The sequence below is a fragment of the Sceloporus occidentalis genome, unplaced genomic scaffold (assembly GCF_023333645.1).
Source record: "Sceloporus occidentalis isolate IW3139 unplaced genomic scaffold, rSceOcc1.0.p SCAF_123, whole genome shotgun sequence".
NCBI classification, from domain to species: domain Eukaryota; kingdom Metazoa; phylum Chordata; class Lepidosauria; order Squamata; family Phrynosomatidae; genus Sceloporus; species Sceloporus occidentalis.
The window spans coordinates 724,938-739,893 of NW_028317103.1; the positions used below are offsets into that span (position 1 = coordinate 724,938).

Consider the following 14,956-nt stretch of genomic DNA (forward strand, 5'->3'; position numbering starts at 1 on the left):
CTCTGCCCTGCACCCCCACCCCCACTCTGCCCTGCACCCAGTCTCCTGCCCTGCCCCCACACTCACACCCTGCCCTGCATCCCCACCCCCACCCTGCCCTGCACTCAGTCTCCTACCCTGGCCTGCCCCCGCCACCCCCACTCTGCCCTGCATCCCCTGAAACCCCACCCCCACCCCCGCGAATCGCTCTGTGCGAATGGAGCCACTCGCACAGAGCGAACCGCAACTAAAAGAAGGCGCGTGTAGCGGAAGCGGGGAACGCTCGCGGAGGTAAGTAAAAGGAGCCGAGTGCTCCAACAACGAATCGATCACTCGATTAATCGATAACGGAAATCGTCGACAACGATTTCCGTTATCGATTATTGATTTTATCGATTCGTTGTTTCAGCCCTAGTCAAATGCACACAATAATTAGTTATAAAGGATAAAAAGAAAATGCTAAAGATGTTTCTATATAATGAAAAGAAACTACACTTTTATAATGAAAAGTAATTAAATGATGGAAAATCTAGATACAATAGATCACAAAGGAACACGGTGGCTTATGTATAGGGACTGCATCCTTCCACTATGCCAAAACCCATAAAATTATAACACATTAATCATATTACACTAGATGAAGAACATTTGCAAGCCAGCCTTTGTGAACAAAAAACATACAGTTGTGTAAAAAAGAAAGTACACCCTCTTTAAATTCTATGGTTTTACAGGACATAATAACAATCATCCTTAGGATGTTTAAAAACAAGTAAATACATTCACAGATGAACAACAACGCACAACATATGTGCGTTGTCATGATTTATTCAACAAAAATAAAGCCAAAATGAAGAAGCCATGTGTGGAAAATTAAGTACATCTTGTGATTCAATAGTTTACCTTTATCAGTATCTCACATCTTGTGGATGAATTTTCGCCCACCCTTCCTTAAAACATTGCTTCAGTTCATTAACGTTTGTGAGCATTTGTTTATATACAGCTCTCTTAAGGCCCCGCCACAGCATTTTAATCGAGCTGAGGTCTGAACTCGCATTTAACTCTAGAATACCCAGGTCCTGTGGCTGCAAAATAAATCTAAATCATCACCCCTCCACCACTGTGTTTGAAAATTGGTATGAGGTGTTTGTGCTGATATGCTGTGTTTCAATGTTGCGCTGCCACGAGAAAAGGGATTCAACTTGTTCAGTCTTTTTCTAATTGTACTGTCATGAACTTTAACATGTAACATGCTGAGGCTTGTAGAGTCTGAGATGTAACTCTTGTTTTTTCCAATTTTTCTTGTTTTCCACTTTTGAATAATCTTGCTCACTGTAGAATGATTGATTTTAAATTGTTAGCCATTGTATAACCATTCTCAGATTGATGGGAAGCACCAATTGTTTCCCTGAGATCCTTCCTCCTTGGCAATGTGTTAACACACACCTGATGCTCCAGACCACCATATTTTGGCTTTTATAGAGGTGGTTACTCTCGCTGATGATCAATTAGTCAAGTGCATTTGATTAGCACTGCTACTTGGCATTTTAATTCCTATGGAATCAGTAAGGATGTACTTCGTTTTTCACATATGGTTTCTCCAGTATGGCTTTATTTTTGTTTAATAAATCTTGATACAGTGTAATACGTCATGTGTTGTTCATCTGAGGTTGTATTTACCTAATACACCTAATTACCTAGACCTGCCAAGGAACAAATGATTGTTACTATGTCCTGAGATTTAAAACCATAGGATTCAAAGAGGGTGCACTTTCTTTTTCACACAACTGTACTTAAAAGATCATGAGTGGAGTCCTTCACTGTTAGGGATATTAATGAGATAAAAGATTTTATCTCATTAATTAATGTTTGTTTTACTTAGGGCTGCAACTACCGATTATTTTAATAATCGATTAGTTGGCCGATTATTTTTTCGATTAATCGGATAAAAAATGCAATTTCATCTCTTTATTGCAATGGCCTCTCTCTATTCACCTTCTTATTTTACTGACATAATAATAAAAGCTACAAGAACCCAAACACAGTGTTTCTCAAACTAGGTTTTAATACAAAGCTATTAGTAAATATTAATTCATATGTTAACTATTTTTCATATTTAATAAAAACTGAGAAAAAAAGCCTTGTTTATATTTTCTTTTATTTACCAAACTGCCCCCAGTTATGCACATCTGACCCCCAGCTTGCCACTCTGCTCCCATATATGCCCTATACCTCTTATATGCCAGAGATTCCACTGTGCCCCCTGACATGCCACTGTGCCCCCGATATGCCTTATACTCCTTATATGCCAGTGATATGCAACTGAGCCCCCTGACATGCCACTGTGACCCCGATATGCCTTATACTCCTTATATGCCAGTGATATGCAACTGAGCCCCTGATATACCTTTTACCCCAGATATGTCTTATGCCCCCTGATATGCCTAATATCGATATGCCTTATACCCCCTATATGCCTTATAACTTCCAATATGCCACTCGCCCCCATTTATGCCTTATACCTCCCTAAATACCACTGTGCACCCTGATATGCCACTCCGCTCCCCATAAATGCCCTGCACCACTCTGAAATTCATTATACCCCCATACAGCACTCTGCCTCCCTGAAAATCATTACACCCCCATACACCACTCTGCTACCCTGAAATTCATTATATCACCCATACACCACTCTGCCTCCTCCCCCCTCCCATACACCACTCTGCCTCCTCCCCCCTCCCATACACCACTCTGCCTCCTCTCCCCTCCCATACTCTACTCTGCCTCCTCCCCCCTCCCATACACCACTCTGCCTCCTCCCCCTCCCATACACCACTCTGCCTCCTCCCCCCTCCCATACACCACTCTGCCTCCTCCCCCCTCCCATACACCACTCTTCCTCCTCCCCCCTCCCATACTACACTCTGCCTCCTCCCCCCTCCCATACTCCACTCTGCCTCCTCCCCCCTCCCATACTCCACTCTGCCTCCTCCCCCCTCCCATACACCACTCTGGCTCCTCCCCCCTCCCATACTCCACTCTGCCTCCTGTCAGCAACGGAGGTTCACAAGACACCAGGGAGCCGGGTAGAGAGGCAGAGTGGTGTATGGGAGGGGGAGGAGCCAGAGAGGTGTATGGGAGGGTGGCTCCCATACACCCCTCTGACTCCTCCCCCCTCCCATACACCACTCTGCCTCTCTCCCGACTCCCTGGTATTTTGTGAACCTCCGTTGCTGACAGGCACTTTCACTGCACCTTCATAGAAGCCTCAGCGTAAGTGAAGGGCAGTAACGGAGGCTGTCTGTGCGATGCCGGTGGGGGTCTGCACGATGCACACAGACAGCCTCCGTTACTGCCCTTCACTTACACTGAGGCTTCTGTGAAGCTGCAGTGAAAGTGCCTGTCAGCAACGGAGGTTCACAAAACACCAGGGAGTCGGGAGAGAGAGGCAGAGCTGTGTATGGGAGGGGGAGGAGTCAGAGGGGTGTATGGGAGGGAGGAGAGAGACGGAAGTGAGAGACCGGCCGACAGTGAGGGGAATCCAGGTCCCCTGCAGCGTTGCGGGGGATCTGGATTCTAGTGTTATAATCCGATCTCTGTTTGCGGTCGTATTATATAAGGAGAGGCGTTTTTCAGAGCATTTGCTCTGAAAAAACCTCTTTTTATAATCGATAAAAATCGATTCAACTAATCGATAATGAAAATCATTGACAACAATTTTCATTATCGATTATTATCGATTTTATCGATTAGTTGTTTCAGCCCTAGTTTTACTGTCACATAGGGGTTAAGTGCTGGCAGCTATTTTTTATATTCACTTTATATACTTTATCCATATATCTATTAGAAGCGCCGTTATTCACTTTATTTTTGTACATATTAATGAGATAAAAAAGGCAGAACCAATATTCTATTACCTACACAAAATTATGGCACTTTTCATTACTATAGGATCACACCCACAATATGAATTTAAAAAGATACCCTATATTGTATCCCTGATCCTAAATTCTTTTAGATCACACCAAAATTTATAATCCAACATGAGGTATTATATCACCACGATAAATAAAGTTAATAAAGATATATTTTTTGTGAAAACACAATCTACAAAATATCTATTTGATCTGTGCAGTGCACAAGATAAAACAGAAAAAGTATTGTCAAAACATGTAAAAATGAATATTATGAAATACAGCATATTATTGATTGGTTATCAGGCATGAATCACTGGCGAATCAAACAAGTTAATTTCCAGTCCACCCAGTAACCACAAATAAAAGAAAAGGCAATTATTAGGGTTGTAACAAAAAGATCACTGTATATCACTGTTAGTCTGTAGCAATTTAAAAAGACAAGTACTTGGAACATCTCTAGAGTATTAGTGCGGATTTTAAAAGATGCAAATAATTTCACATCTCAGGAAAATATACTTAATTACAGGTAACAATACATTTTATATCTATTGCCATTATCACATAAGCAGTCATGTACAATAATGAAATATATTATTTGCCCAAAGAAGGGAAAAACTCTTCTATATTGAAGCAGACAAACTTCACCTCTATTCAGAATGATAAAACACCATTATATGTTCCACCACTTGTTGCTGTGGTCCAACTGTTCCTTGTAGATATAAATCTAAGTTCAGTGTAAAAATTGTGGAAAGAAAAATAACTTTCTGAAAATTAGGCAATTGCCACAAAATTCCAATTTGCCAGGAAAATATAGTAAATATTAAAAATTATTAGACAACCAAAGTAATTATGACAGTAAAAATAAGATCCAAAATTTTGAAACTCCAAAATCAATTCTTCCCACCCCTGGCTTTGTTTCAACATAAACTTTTAACAACCATGCTTATTACCATAATCTCCACCGATTGATTGAAATCCTCGAATCAGAATTCTGGATATTACTTCATAGCATTTCAAATCTATTTCCATTATTCACTGCTAAGAGACGTTTATCCTTGACCAGATAGTGTATCTCTAGAAGAGAAAACCTTCTCAGTAATAAATTGGTATCAATGAGCTTGCAGTGTGGCAACCTATGGAATTTACGTTTGTAGTTACTACTAAACTAACCATTTTTTTTAAAGACTTGCTGAAGCAGCTATTTTAATCAAAGCTTCTTTGTTCTCAATATAGAGAGAAAAAGAAAAAAACCTTTATACAATTTAAAGCAAACAAGATGGCTCTGACTCCATTTTGTGTTTGTGTGAGTGTAATATTCTAAAATATACTGCACTTGCTTTTCAGCCTAAAATATTTGACATCACATAGTATTTGTAGTGGTGTCCTCCAAATAAACCAAAATCCACTCATCTGATTAGTATTAGATACTTTCAGAACACCCCAAGTCACTTAATCACATGTATCCCAGTATTACGCAAAAGTCATATATTCCACTTCATTATTCATTTTCTCTCAAAAGATAAAATACATAAATAAAGAACAATTCTGGTGCTAAATGCAATCCAATGTCCCTGCTAATTGTTCCAGGGTTGCATTTTATCAGTTTATATAGTTAAATCACTCAGTTCGATTAGCTATGTGTTCAGTGTATACTGCTACTACTTTATGATTTCACCTTTGGTGAGTTGTTTGAGAACAACATAATCATGATGTATGACCATCTAAATGAGTAGCACATTTCTAGTTATCCTGCATTAAATAAATGTATATAAACTTTGCTGTCTCTTTTTATCTAGTGGGGCAAGAAAGGTCTGGCAATCCTCTTTTGTGTCTTACAGTTTCTTGCAATGACTTGGTAAGTATTTTATATTTAATTTATATTTAGTCCACTTGTTACTAAGTTATTTTGTTCTACTACATTTTCTGATAATACATATTTATGTGTGTATGTATATGTGTGTGTGTGTGTATGTATGTGAGTTTGTGTATGGGTGGGTGTATGTATATGTGTTTGTGTGTATGTATATATATCTGTGTGTGTATGTAATATGTATTTAATTGCAAAACAAACTGAAATCTTTGAGGGGGGAAACTTACAACTTGTTGCATAAGTGTGCACACCCTCTTATAACTTGGGCTTTGGCAGAATTAACCAATAACATTCAAACTCATGTTAAATAGAAGTCATTACACACCTGCTGTAAGGACACTGGGTGCCAGATCAGGTAGGAGTCTCTATGCAGGGGCACGTTCGGGCTCAGAGCATGTCTGTAGGCAGGCTGATGTATCCAGTTCAGGGCTGCACTCCACTTTAGCCTTAGTCTTTCTCTTGTGTAGTATACAAGACCAGGAACACAATGCTCTAGCGCTGAGGCTAGGATGATGGTTTATTATGAGCCTTAATTGACCGAACGAGGGGCAGGTATGTCAAGAGCATGCAGGAACTACATGGCCTAAGGAGAAGCAGAAGGAAACAGCAACAGCAAGATCCACCTGGTGGAATAGTGGGTAAGTGATTCACCTAGAATTCACAGTGTTGCAGGTTCTAATCCCTTCGGTTCTTGACACCTGCCACCGTTTAAAGTGACTCTGATTAATCACAAATAAAGTTCTAGTAGGATTTACCTGACATTTGCTTAGTTGCATCTCGGAGAAAAAGCAGAGAGCTTCCAAAGCATACAGTGAAGGAAAAAATTATTTGATCCCCTGTTGATTGTGTACGTTTGCCAGCTGACAAAGACATAGTTGCATAGGCTGAAAAAAGACATGCGTCCATCAAGTTCAGCCTTTCCTATATCTGTTAATTTGTTGCTGTTGATCCAAAAGAAGGCAAAAAAAAACCCCGGTTTCGCTCTTTCCAATTTTGCACTAACCAGGGAAAAAAATTCCTTCTTGACCCAAAAATGGCAGTCAGATTTCTCCTTGGATCAATAAGCTGTTTCCCCATAATTAAAGATTATATCCCTGAATATTATGTTTTTCCAGGTATCCATCCAGTTGCATTTTAAATGTCTGTACAGACTCTGATAAAACTACCTCTGCAGGCAGAGAATTCCACATCCTTATTGTCCTTACTGTAAAAAAAACGCTTTCCTCTGCTTTAGTCTAAATCTCCTTTCTTCCAATCTGAACAGAGATCACTAGGGGGCGCTTGTGTATACCGGTCAAACCATAAAAACAGAAAGAAACAATAATAGTGTAATATTGTGCGCAGATGGTGACACTGTTTGTCAATGCTATGCACTCACAATGTATATGTGTATTCAAGCTTCGTAACCATCAAATCCTCCGGGTGGACGTTTAGCAGGTATATGTAAGGAAGCAGAAAGACAAATAGGGACCACAATGGTGTGGTATCAAACGGTTGTATCGGTACGCAAACGTGGAAACACACTTACACTTTTCGTGAAGGTACAATGCCCGTATGTATTTGGCGTTCCTCCTCTGCTTTCCTCCAGCTTCTCCGGATCTGTACCAGTATTCCACTGGTGTGTGTCTGTACCCAGTGGGTAGATAGAATTCAATCAATGTAGTGGGATAAAATACTATTTATTTAAGGCTGTGTGCCAAATTAAAAGCTTAATAACAACAATCCACAGAGGGATATATTAAAAAGCAAATAAAAAAGTCCATAAAAAGAGCTCTATAAAATCCTCAACGTGTTTCGCCAGGTGTGTGGCTTCATCAGGAGTGATTTCTATAATAATGTGTGGTCCTTTTAAATCGTGCCGGGCGCCATCTTGGTTCTCCGGCGTCTGACGTCAATACTTCTGATGTCGTCATCCCGTCTGTCCCATGGAACTCGGAGGTGAGTAAACAGAGTTTTATTAGTTCGTGTACAACGTATTTTATGTACATCCACTGATTTCGGATGTCACGGCAACGAGAGGTGCCGATCGGTAGTGATGGGCATGTATGGGGCGGTCTTAGGTGTCGCGGCAACGGTGCCGATCGGTGATAAAGTGCCCGTGTGGGGCAGTCTCAAGGGCTACCGTCCGTACATACGGAAGGGGCGGTCATAGGGGTTACCGATGGTGTGTACGGTTTGCCCGTGCCGCATAGTGTTCTAGGGGGGCGTGTCCCAAGATGCCGTGCGTGGGTGCTGGAACAAGTAATGTGTTCCACCACGAAACGATGTTCAGACAATAATAATAGATAAATAAAGATAATAGATAAATAGATAATAGATAAATAAAGATAAGGTTGAAAATCGGGAGTGAGCAGAATTGCATTAGTATTTTAACGTGAGTACAGTAAGTATTTGTAGAGTGTGTGGTTGGACTGAGATATTTGTTTTATTTTTTCTTTTGTTAGGAACAGGCCCTAATCTCGAGTGTCATTTGGAGTGGGAGAATTTCTACATGGATGATGATGTCTAATATGTGTATATAATTAATTCCCTTGTATGAGTTATCATGTATATCCTCTAAATGGGAGTAATTGGTGTTATTTTAATATATAGTAATTTTCCTCTTATTTGAGTGGTTTATTGGTGGATTATTGCTTGTAATGATCTACCGTACTACCCCCCTCTCCAGTTGGGGGGAACCCAATCTATACCGATAATTTTTAGGGATTCTATAGAAAATTTCGGGCACGTGTTCCATAAATGCGGCTTTTGTAAGATGTGCACATTCCTCCCCAAAAAAACAATCAATTTATAGGCTCAAAAACAGGTCAAACATATACCATCAAACATTTCATAAACTGTCTAACAAAAAACATAGTTTACCTGTTGGAATGTGGGTGTGGCCTACAATATATGGGCAGAACCATAAGACCCATGAAAGAGAGGGTATTAGAACACCTTGGGAACATAAGAAACAAGAACACTAAACATAGTGTTCCCAGACATTGCAACACGTGCCCGAAATTTTCTATAGAATCCCTAAAAATTATCGGTATAGATTGGGTTCCCCCCAACTGGAGAGGGGGGTAGTACGGTAGATAATTTATCCAAACGTGAAACTGAATGGATTTTTAAACTAAAAACTTTTTAAAAAGGTGGTCTAAATATGGAGCTGGACATCTTGACGTATATGTAAATTTTCATAAGATAAACTATAACACTATGATGCAGTCCTTATAGACTTCATACGTCCATATTTTTTCACTACATATGTCCATATTTCTGTTACAAAACAAATCCTGTGGTAATGGTATGAAATGCACTTCTCTTAATAATTCATTTATGCAATATTTCAACAATATTTCAGCAGTGTAGCACCATTCAAATATATACGTGTAAGAGGCATAATATATAGGGACCAAATAACATATAATGAATCCCTACTAATCATTACAAGCAATAATCCACCAATAAACCACTCAAATAAGAGGAAAATTACTATATTTTATTAGAAATCCATTCAACATCCATCTTTATTGAAAAATCAGTTCACATTGATTCAAATATTAAAATAACACCAATTACTCCCATTTAGAGGATATACATAACTCATACAAGGGAATTAATTATATACACATATTAGACATCATCATCCATGTAGAAATTCTCCCACTCCAAATGACACTCGAGATTAGGGCCTGTTCCTAACAAAAGAAAAAATAAAACATAAATATCTCAGTCCAACCACACACTCTACAAATACTTACTGTACTCACGTTAAAATACTAATGCAATTCTGCTCACTCCCGATTTTCAACCTTATCTTTATCTATTATCTTTATTTATCTATTATTATTGTCTGAACATCGTTTCGTGGTGGAACACATTACTTGTTCCAGTACCTACGCACGGCATCTTGGGACACGCCCCCCCTAGAACACTATGCGGCACGGGCAAACCGTACACACCATCGGTAACCCCTATGACAGCCCCGTCCGTATGTACGGACGGTAGCCCTTGAGACTGCCCCACACGGGCACTTTATCACCGATCGGCCCCGTTGCCGCGACACCTAAGACCGCCCCATACATGCCCATCACTACCGATCGGCACCTCTCGTTGCCGTGACATCCGAAATCAGTGGATGTACATAAAATACGTTGTACACGAACTAATAAAACTCTGTTTACTTACCTCCGAGTTCCATGGGACAGACGGTATGACGACATCAGAAGTATTGACGTCAGACGCCGAAGAACCAAGATGGCGCCCGGCACGATTTAAAAGGACCACACATCATTATAGAAATCACTCCTGATGAAGCCACACACCTGGCGAAACGCGTTGAGGATTTTATAGAGCTCTTTTTATGGACTTTTTTTATTTGCTTTTTAATATATCCCTCTGTGGATTGTTGTTATTGAGCTTTTAATTTGGCACACAGCCTTAAATAAATAGTATTTTATCCCACTACATTGCGGATTGAATTCTATCTACCCACTGGGTACAGACACACACCAGTGGAATACTGGTACAGAAAGCAACCCAAAATTAGGCGCGCATGTACATATGTGGGAAAAAAAATAAACAATAATAGTGCAATAATGTAAGATTCAAAGTGCTGTATGTGCGTGTATTATATGCACTCACAAAATTACAGATGGTCAAGGCTCTTCAGAATAAAATTCTTTCTTTATTTCTTCTTATTACTAAAAAAATTGATAAAAAGAGAACGGCCAATAGTGCAATATATTCCTGTGGTTGTTATAGGAAAAAAAATGCACTTACAAGATGGTAGATGTTTTCAGGCACTTCAACTGAAAGTCCGAAGTTTAAAATCAATGAAGTCCAAAACAGTAAATAGTCCTCGTAGGTAGTCCTCAACGCGTTTCGCCTATCGGCTTCCTCAGGAGAACAGTTTCTTTCCGAAAATCTCATGATGTTCGTGGGTGTAGAGCGTCTATTTATGTATTTTGTGTCCGTGTTCCGTGTTCCGTCTTTACTTCCGGGTTTGACGTCAGCGCGCTATTCCCGTCGTTGCCCGGCAACCGTGACGTTTCGATGGTCCATCCCTCCTGTGTCTACGGCGTCTCCATGCGTCTCCTAGCAATAGGGACGCTGCATATCTCCTTCCGTTTCAAATACACAAGTCCTCTCCCCTTTCTGCTTGCAAGCTCATCGAATCATTGTGGTAATTCTCGAGCGAGACATCTAAAGGAATCTTTAATGTCGCTCGTATTCATAATGTTTAATGAAGGAGAGAGGGGATATATTAGGAGTTTTATAATACATAAAATACAAATGGAGAACGGAACCATGGAAATGAGAGAGTAGAAAAAGGAGATAGTATAAACTATGTGTATATACAGAGATGTAATGTAACAATTTGTATATAGAGAGACTCATAGAATAAAATAAATAAATAAATAGGGATAATCATTAGCTTGTGTGCATGTAGAGAGACATAAATATTTTATTTTATGTGACATGATTAATAATATATAGCAATGTATATGAAATGTGAACATAAAAAATAAAAAATAATAATAATAAATATAAAAAAAAAAAAAAAAAAAATTTAAAAACTATTCTGGCACCCAGTTTATTACCTAATGAAGATGAAAAGAAAGAACATCAGAACTTTTTAGTGGACAAATCCCCGGGTTTTCATAAATGTGGGAGGTGCAAAGTGTGTAGAACGTGCAATACCCAACAAAAGAAAATCACAGTTTTTAAATGCAATAATACAGGGAAAGAATATTCAATAAAACATTTCATTCATTGTAATACTAAAAATGTGATATATCTATTGGAATGTAAGTGCAGCCAACAGTATATTGGACGCACTACAAGAGAACTTAAAGTTAGAATACTGGAACATCTAGGGGGAATACGGAATGTAAATACGAAACACAGTGTACCTAGACACTGTAATACGTGTACAATGTTCTCATTATCAGACTTTAAAATCCTAGGAATTGATTTGGTAAAAACACACTGGAGAGGAGGCGACATAAATACAGTACTGTCCAAAAAGGAGACAGAATGGATTTTTAAATTTCAGACATATAAAAAGGGTGGCCTAAATACTGATCTAGATATACTTGCTTTTATTTGACTGATTATTAATTCATTTTTAATATATACACTGGTCTTATAAAATTATTCTAAACTAGTTAGGAAATTAGATAGATAGATATAGGGCCTAATTAATTTATTTAAATAAATTAATTTATTTAAATTTAAATTTATTTACATTAATCCTTTTATGTATTTTTACCGCTATTAAAATCCAGGCCATATTTTATTTTATTAGTTCAGTCTCATTTTTATCCATTTTTTATTATTTATTTTTTATAAATTATAAATTATTTTGTATAAATTATAAATTATTTTTTATTTTTATTTTTATATTTATATTTATTATTATTATTTTTTATTTTTTATGTTCACATTTCATATACATTGCTATATATTATTAATCATGTCACATAAAATAAAATATTTATGTCTCTCTACATGCACACAAGCTAATGATTATCCCTATTTATTTATTTATTTTATTCTATGAGTCTCTCTATATACAAATTGTTACATTACATCTCTGTATATACACATAGTTTATACTATCTCCTTTTTCTACTCTCTCATTTCCATGGTTCCGTTCTCCATTTGTATTTTATGTATTATAAAACTCCTAATATATCCCCTCTCTCCTTCATTAAACATTATGAATACGAGCGACATTAAAGATTCCTTTAGATGTCTCGCTCGAGAATTACCACAATGATTCGATGAGCTTGCAAGCAGAAAGGGGAGAGGACTTGTGTATTTGAAACGGAAGGAGATATGCAGCGTCCCTATTGCTAGGAGACGCATGGAGACGCCGTAGACACAGGAGGGATGGACCATCGAAACGTCACGGTTGCCGGGCAACGACGGGAATAGCGCGCTGACGTCAAACCCGGAAGTAAAGACGGAACACGGAACACGGACACAAAATACATAAATAGACGCTCTACACCCACGAACATCATGAGATTTTCGGAAAGAAACTGTTCTCCTGAGGAAGCCGATAGGCGAAACGCGTTGAGGACTACCTACGAGGACTATTTACTGTTTTGGACTTCATTGATTTTAAACTTCGGACTTTCAGTTGAAGTGCCTGAAAACATCTACCATCTTGTAAGTGCATTTTTTTTCCTATAACAACCACAGGAATATATTGCACTATTGGCCGTTCTCTTTTTATCAATTTTTTTAGTAATAAGAAGAAATAAAGAAAGAATTTTATTCTGAAGAGCCTTGACCATCTGTAATTTTGTGAGTGCATATAATACACGCACATACAGCACTTTGAATCTTACATTATTGCACTATTATTGTTTATTTTTTTTCCCACATATGTACATGCGCGCCTAATTTTGGGTTGCTTTCTGTTGAACACTAAGAGGAGTGTTATTGCGGGCTGCAGCAGTACAGTGAGGAAGTACCTTTTTAATATTTTACTTTCACGTTTCACTATCTGGTGTTTATCTCTTTACCTTTTGGCGGAATACTGGTACAGATCTGGAGAAGTTGGAGGAAAGCAGAGGAGGAACGCCAAATACATATGGGCACTGTACCTTCACGAAAAGTGTAAGTGTGTTTCCACGTTTGCGTACCGATACAACCGTTTGATACCACACCATTGTGGTCCCTATTTGTCTTTCTGCTTCCTTACATATACCTGCTAAACGTCCACCCGGAGGATTTGATGGTTACAAAGCTTGAATACACATATACATTGTGAGTGCATAGCATTGACACACAGTGCCATCTGCGCACAATATTACACTATTATTGTTTCTTTCTGTTTTTATGGTTTGACCGGTATACACAAGCGCCCCCTAGTGATCTTTGTTATAATTTCCAAACACCCGGAGAGTGTTGTTTAACCCCTTCAGGACCGGGACGTACCTGGTACTTCCTGGTTACTGGTCACCGGTAGACCGGAACGTACCAGGTACGTCTCCTCCAAAAAACGCCCCCCACATCACCACAATCGCGGTGATCGTGGGGGCGCTGCTGCTGCTGTCTGCCCAGGAGTCTGGGCAGACCAGCACAGCCTCTCTAAACCCGCCCCCAAGCCTACGATCACTCCCACGCAGTGATTTTGTAGGCAGAAACAGCGATTGCAGAAAACTCTGCAATCGCGGTTTCAGCTGCCACAGGCAGCTTTAGGGAAGGGGGGGGTTGAATGGGTCCCCACACAAGTGTGGGGACCTGATCCAACACCCCCCTGCTGCCTGTCGCTCCATGAGAGCGTCAGTGCAGCGTTAACCCCTTCAATGCCGCGATTGCGGCATTGGAGGGGTTAATTCCCGTTTTGTAGGGGGCTCTGCTGCTGGTGGTCTGCCTGGAAACCCAGGCAGACCAGCAACAGCAAAAACGAGCCCCCAGAAGTCCTCTGATCAGTCCTGTAGGACTGATCAGAGAGAGACTCCTCCCCTACAATCTCCAGTCTGTTGGAGATTGTGCCCCAGCTGCCAGAGGCAGCTTCAGGGACAGGGAGACAGGGTTCTTTGGTCTCCACATGAATGTGGAGACCAGCCCCCCCACACCCTTCCTCAGTTAACCCCTACCCCCCTCTTCTTCAATTAACCCCTTCAATGCTGCGATTGTGTATGACCCCCATTGCAGCATTGCAGGGGTTAATATTAGTCCCCACAAGCTTGTGGGGACTAAATATCAGTCAATGCTGTGCTTCAATGGAGCATCAGCATTGAAAGAGTTAAAAAAAAATGTTAAAAATAATAATAATAATAAAAAAAATAAAAAAATAAATAAATTAAAAAAATAATAATAAAATAATAATAATTAAAAAAAATAACAGCACTGACCTGAAAGTCCAGGGTGCTTCCAGGTCAAATGCTGGGCTGGGCTGATCAGATCGCTCCTGGCCAATAGGAGTGATCGGATCATTATGGCAGCCCACGGATGACCCTGCTCTACAAAGAGAGAGGGGTCATCTAGGGTAATTATGAAAAAACACAAATTATTAATAAATGAAAAAATCATAATTATTACCTGATCACTTGTCGGTGACATTTTAAGTCGCTGATTATTGATCGGTGTCCCTGATTGATGTCAGCGGCCTAAACCTGTCACTTACAAGCAATCTGATGAAAAAAATATTTAAAAAAATGTAAATGCGCATGTTCCAGTTTTGCCC

At 39.4% G+C, this 14,956-nt stretch overlaps 1 protein-coding gene across 1 annotated transcript in view; it reads left to right on the top strand.

The window, feature by feature from the left end:
• Positions 1-14,956, top strand: part of LOC149282082 (vesicle transport protein SFT2A-like) — an 84,634-nt gene that overhangs the window by 55,912 nt on the left and 13,766 nt on the right. Inside the window, exon 6 of the mRNA XM_089498621.1 lies at positions 5,690-5,748. Within this exon, the coding sequence (XP_089354747.1) occupies positions 5,690-5,748 (59 nt within the window). The remainder of the gene's footprint in view (positions 1-5,689; positions 5,749-14,956) is intronic.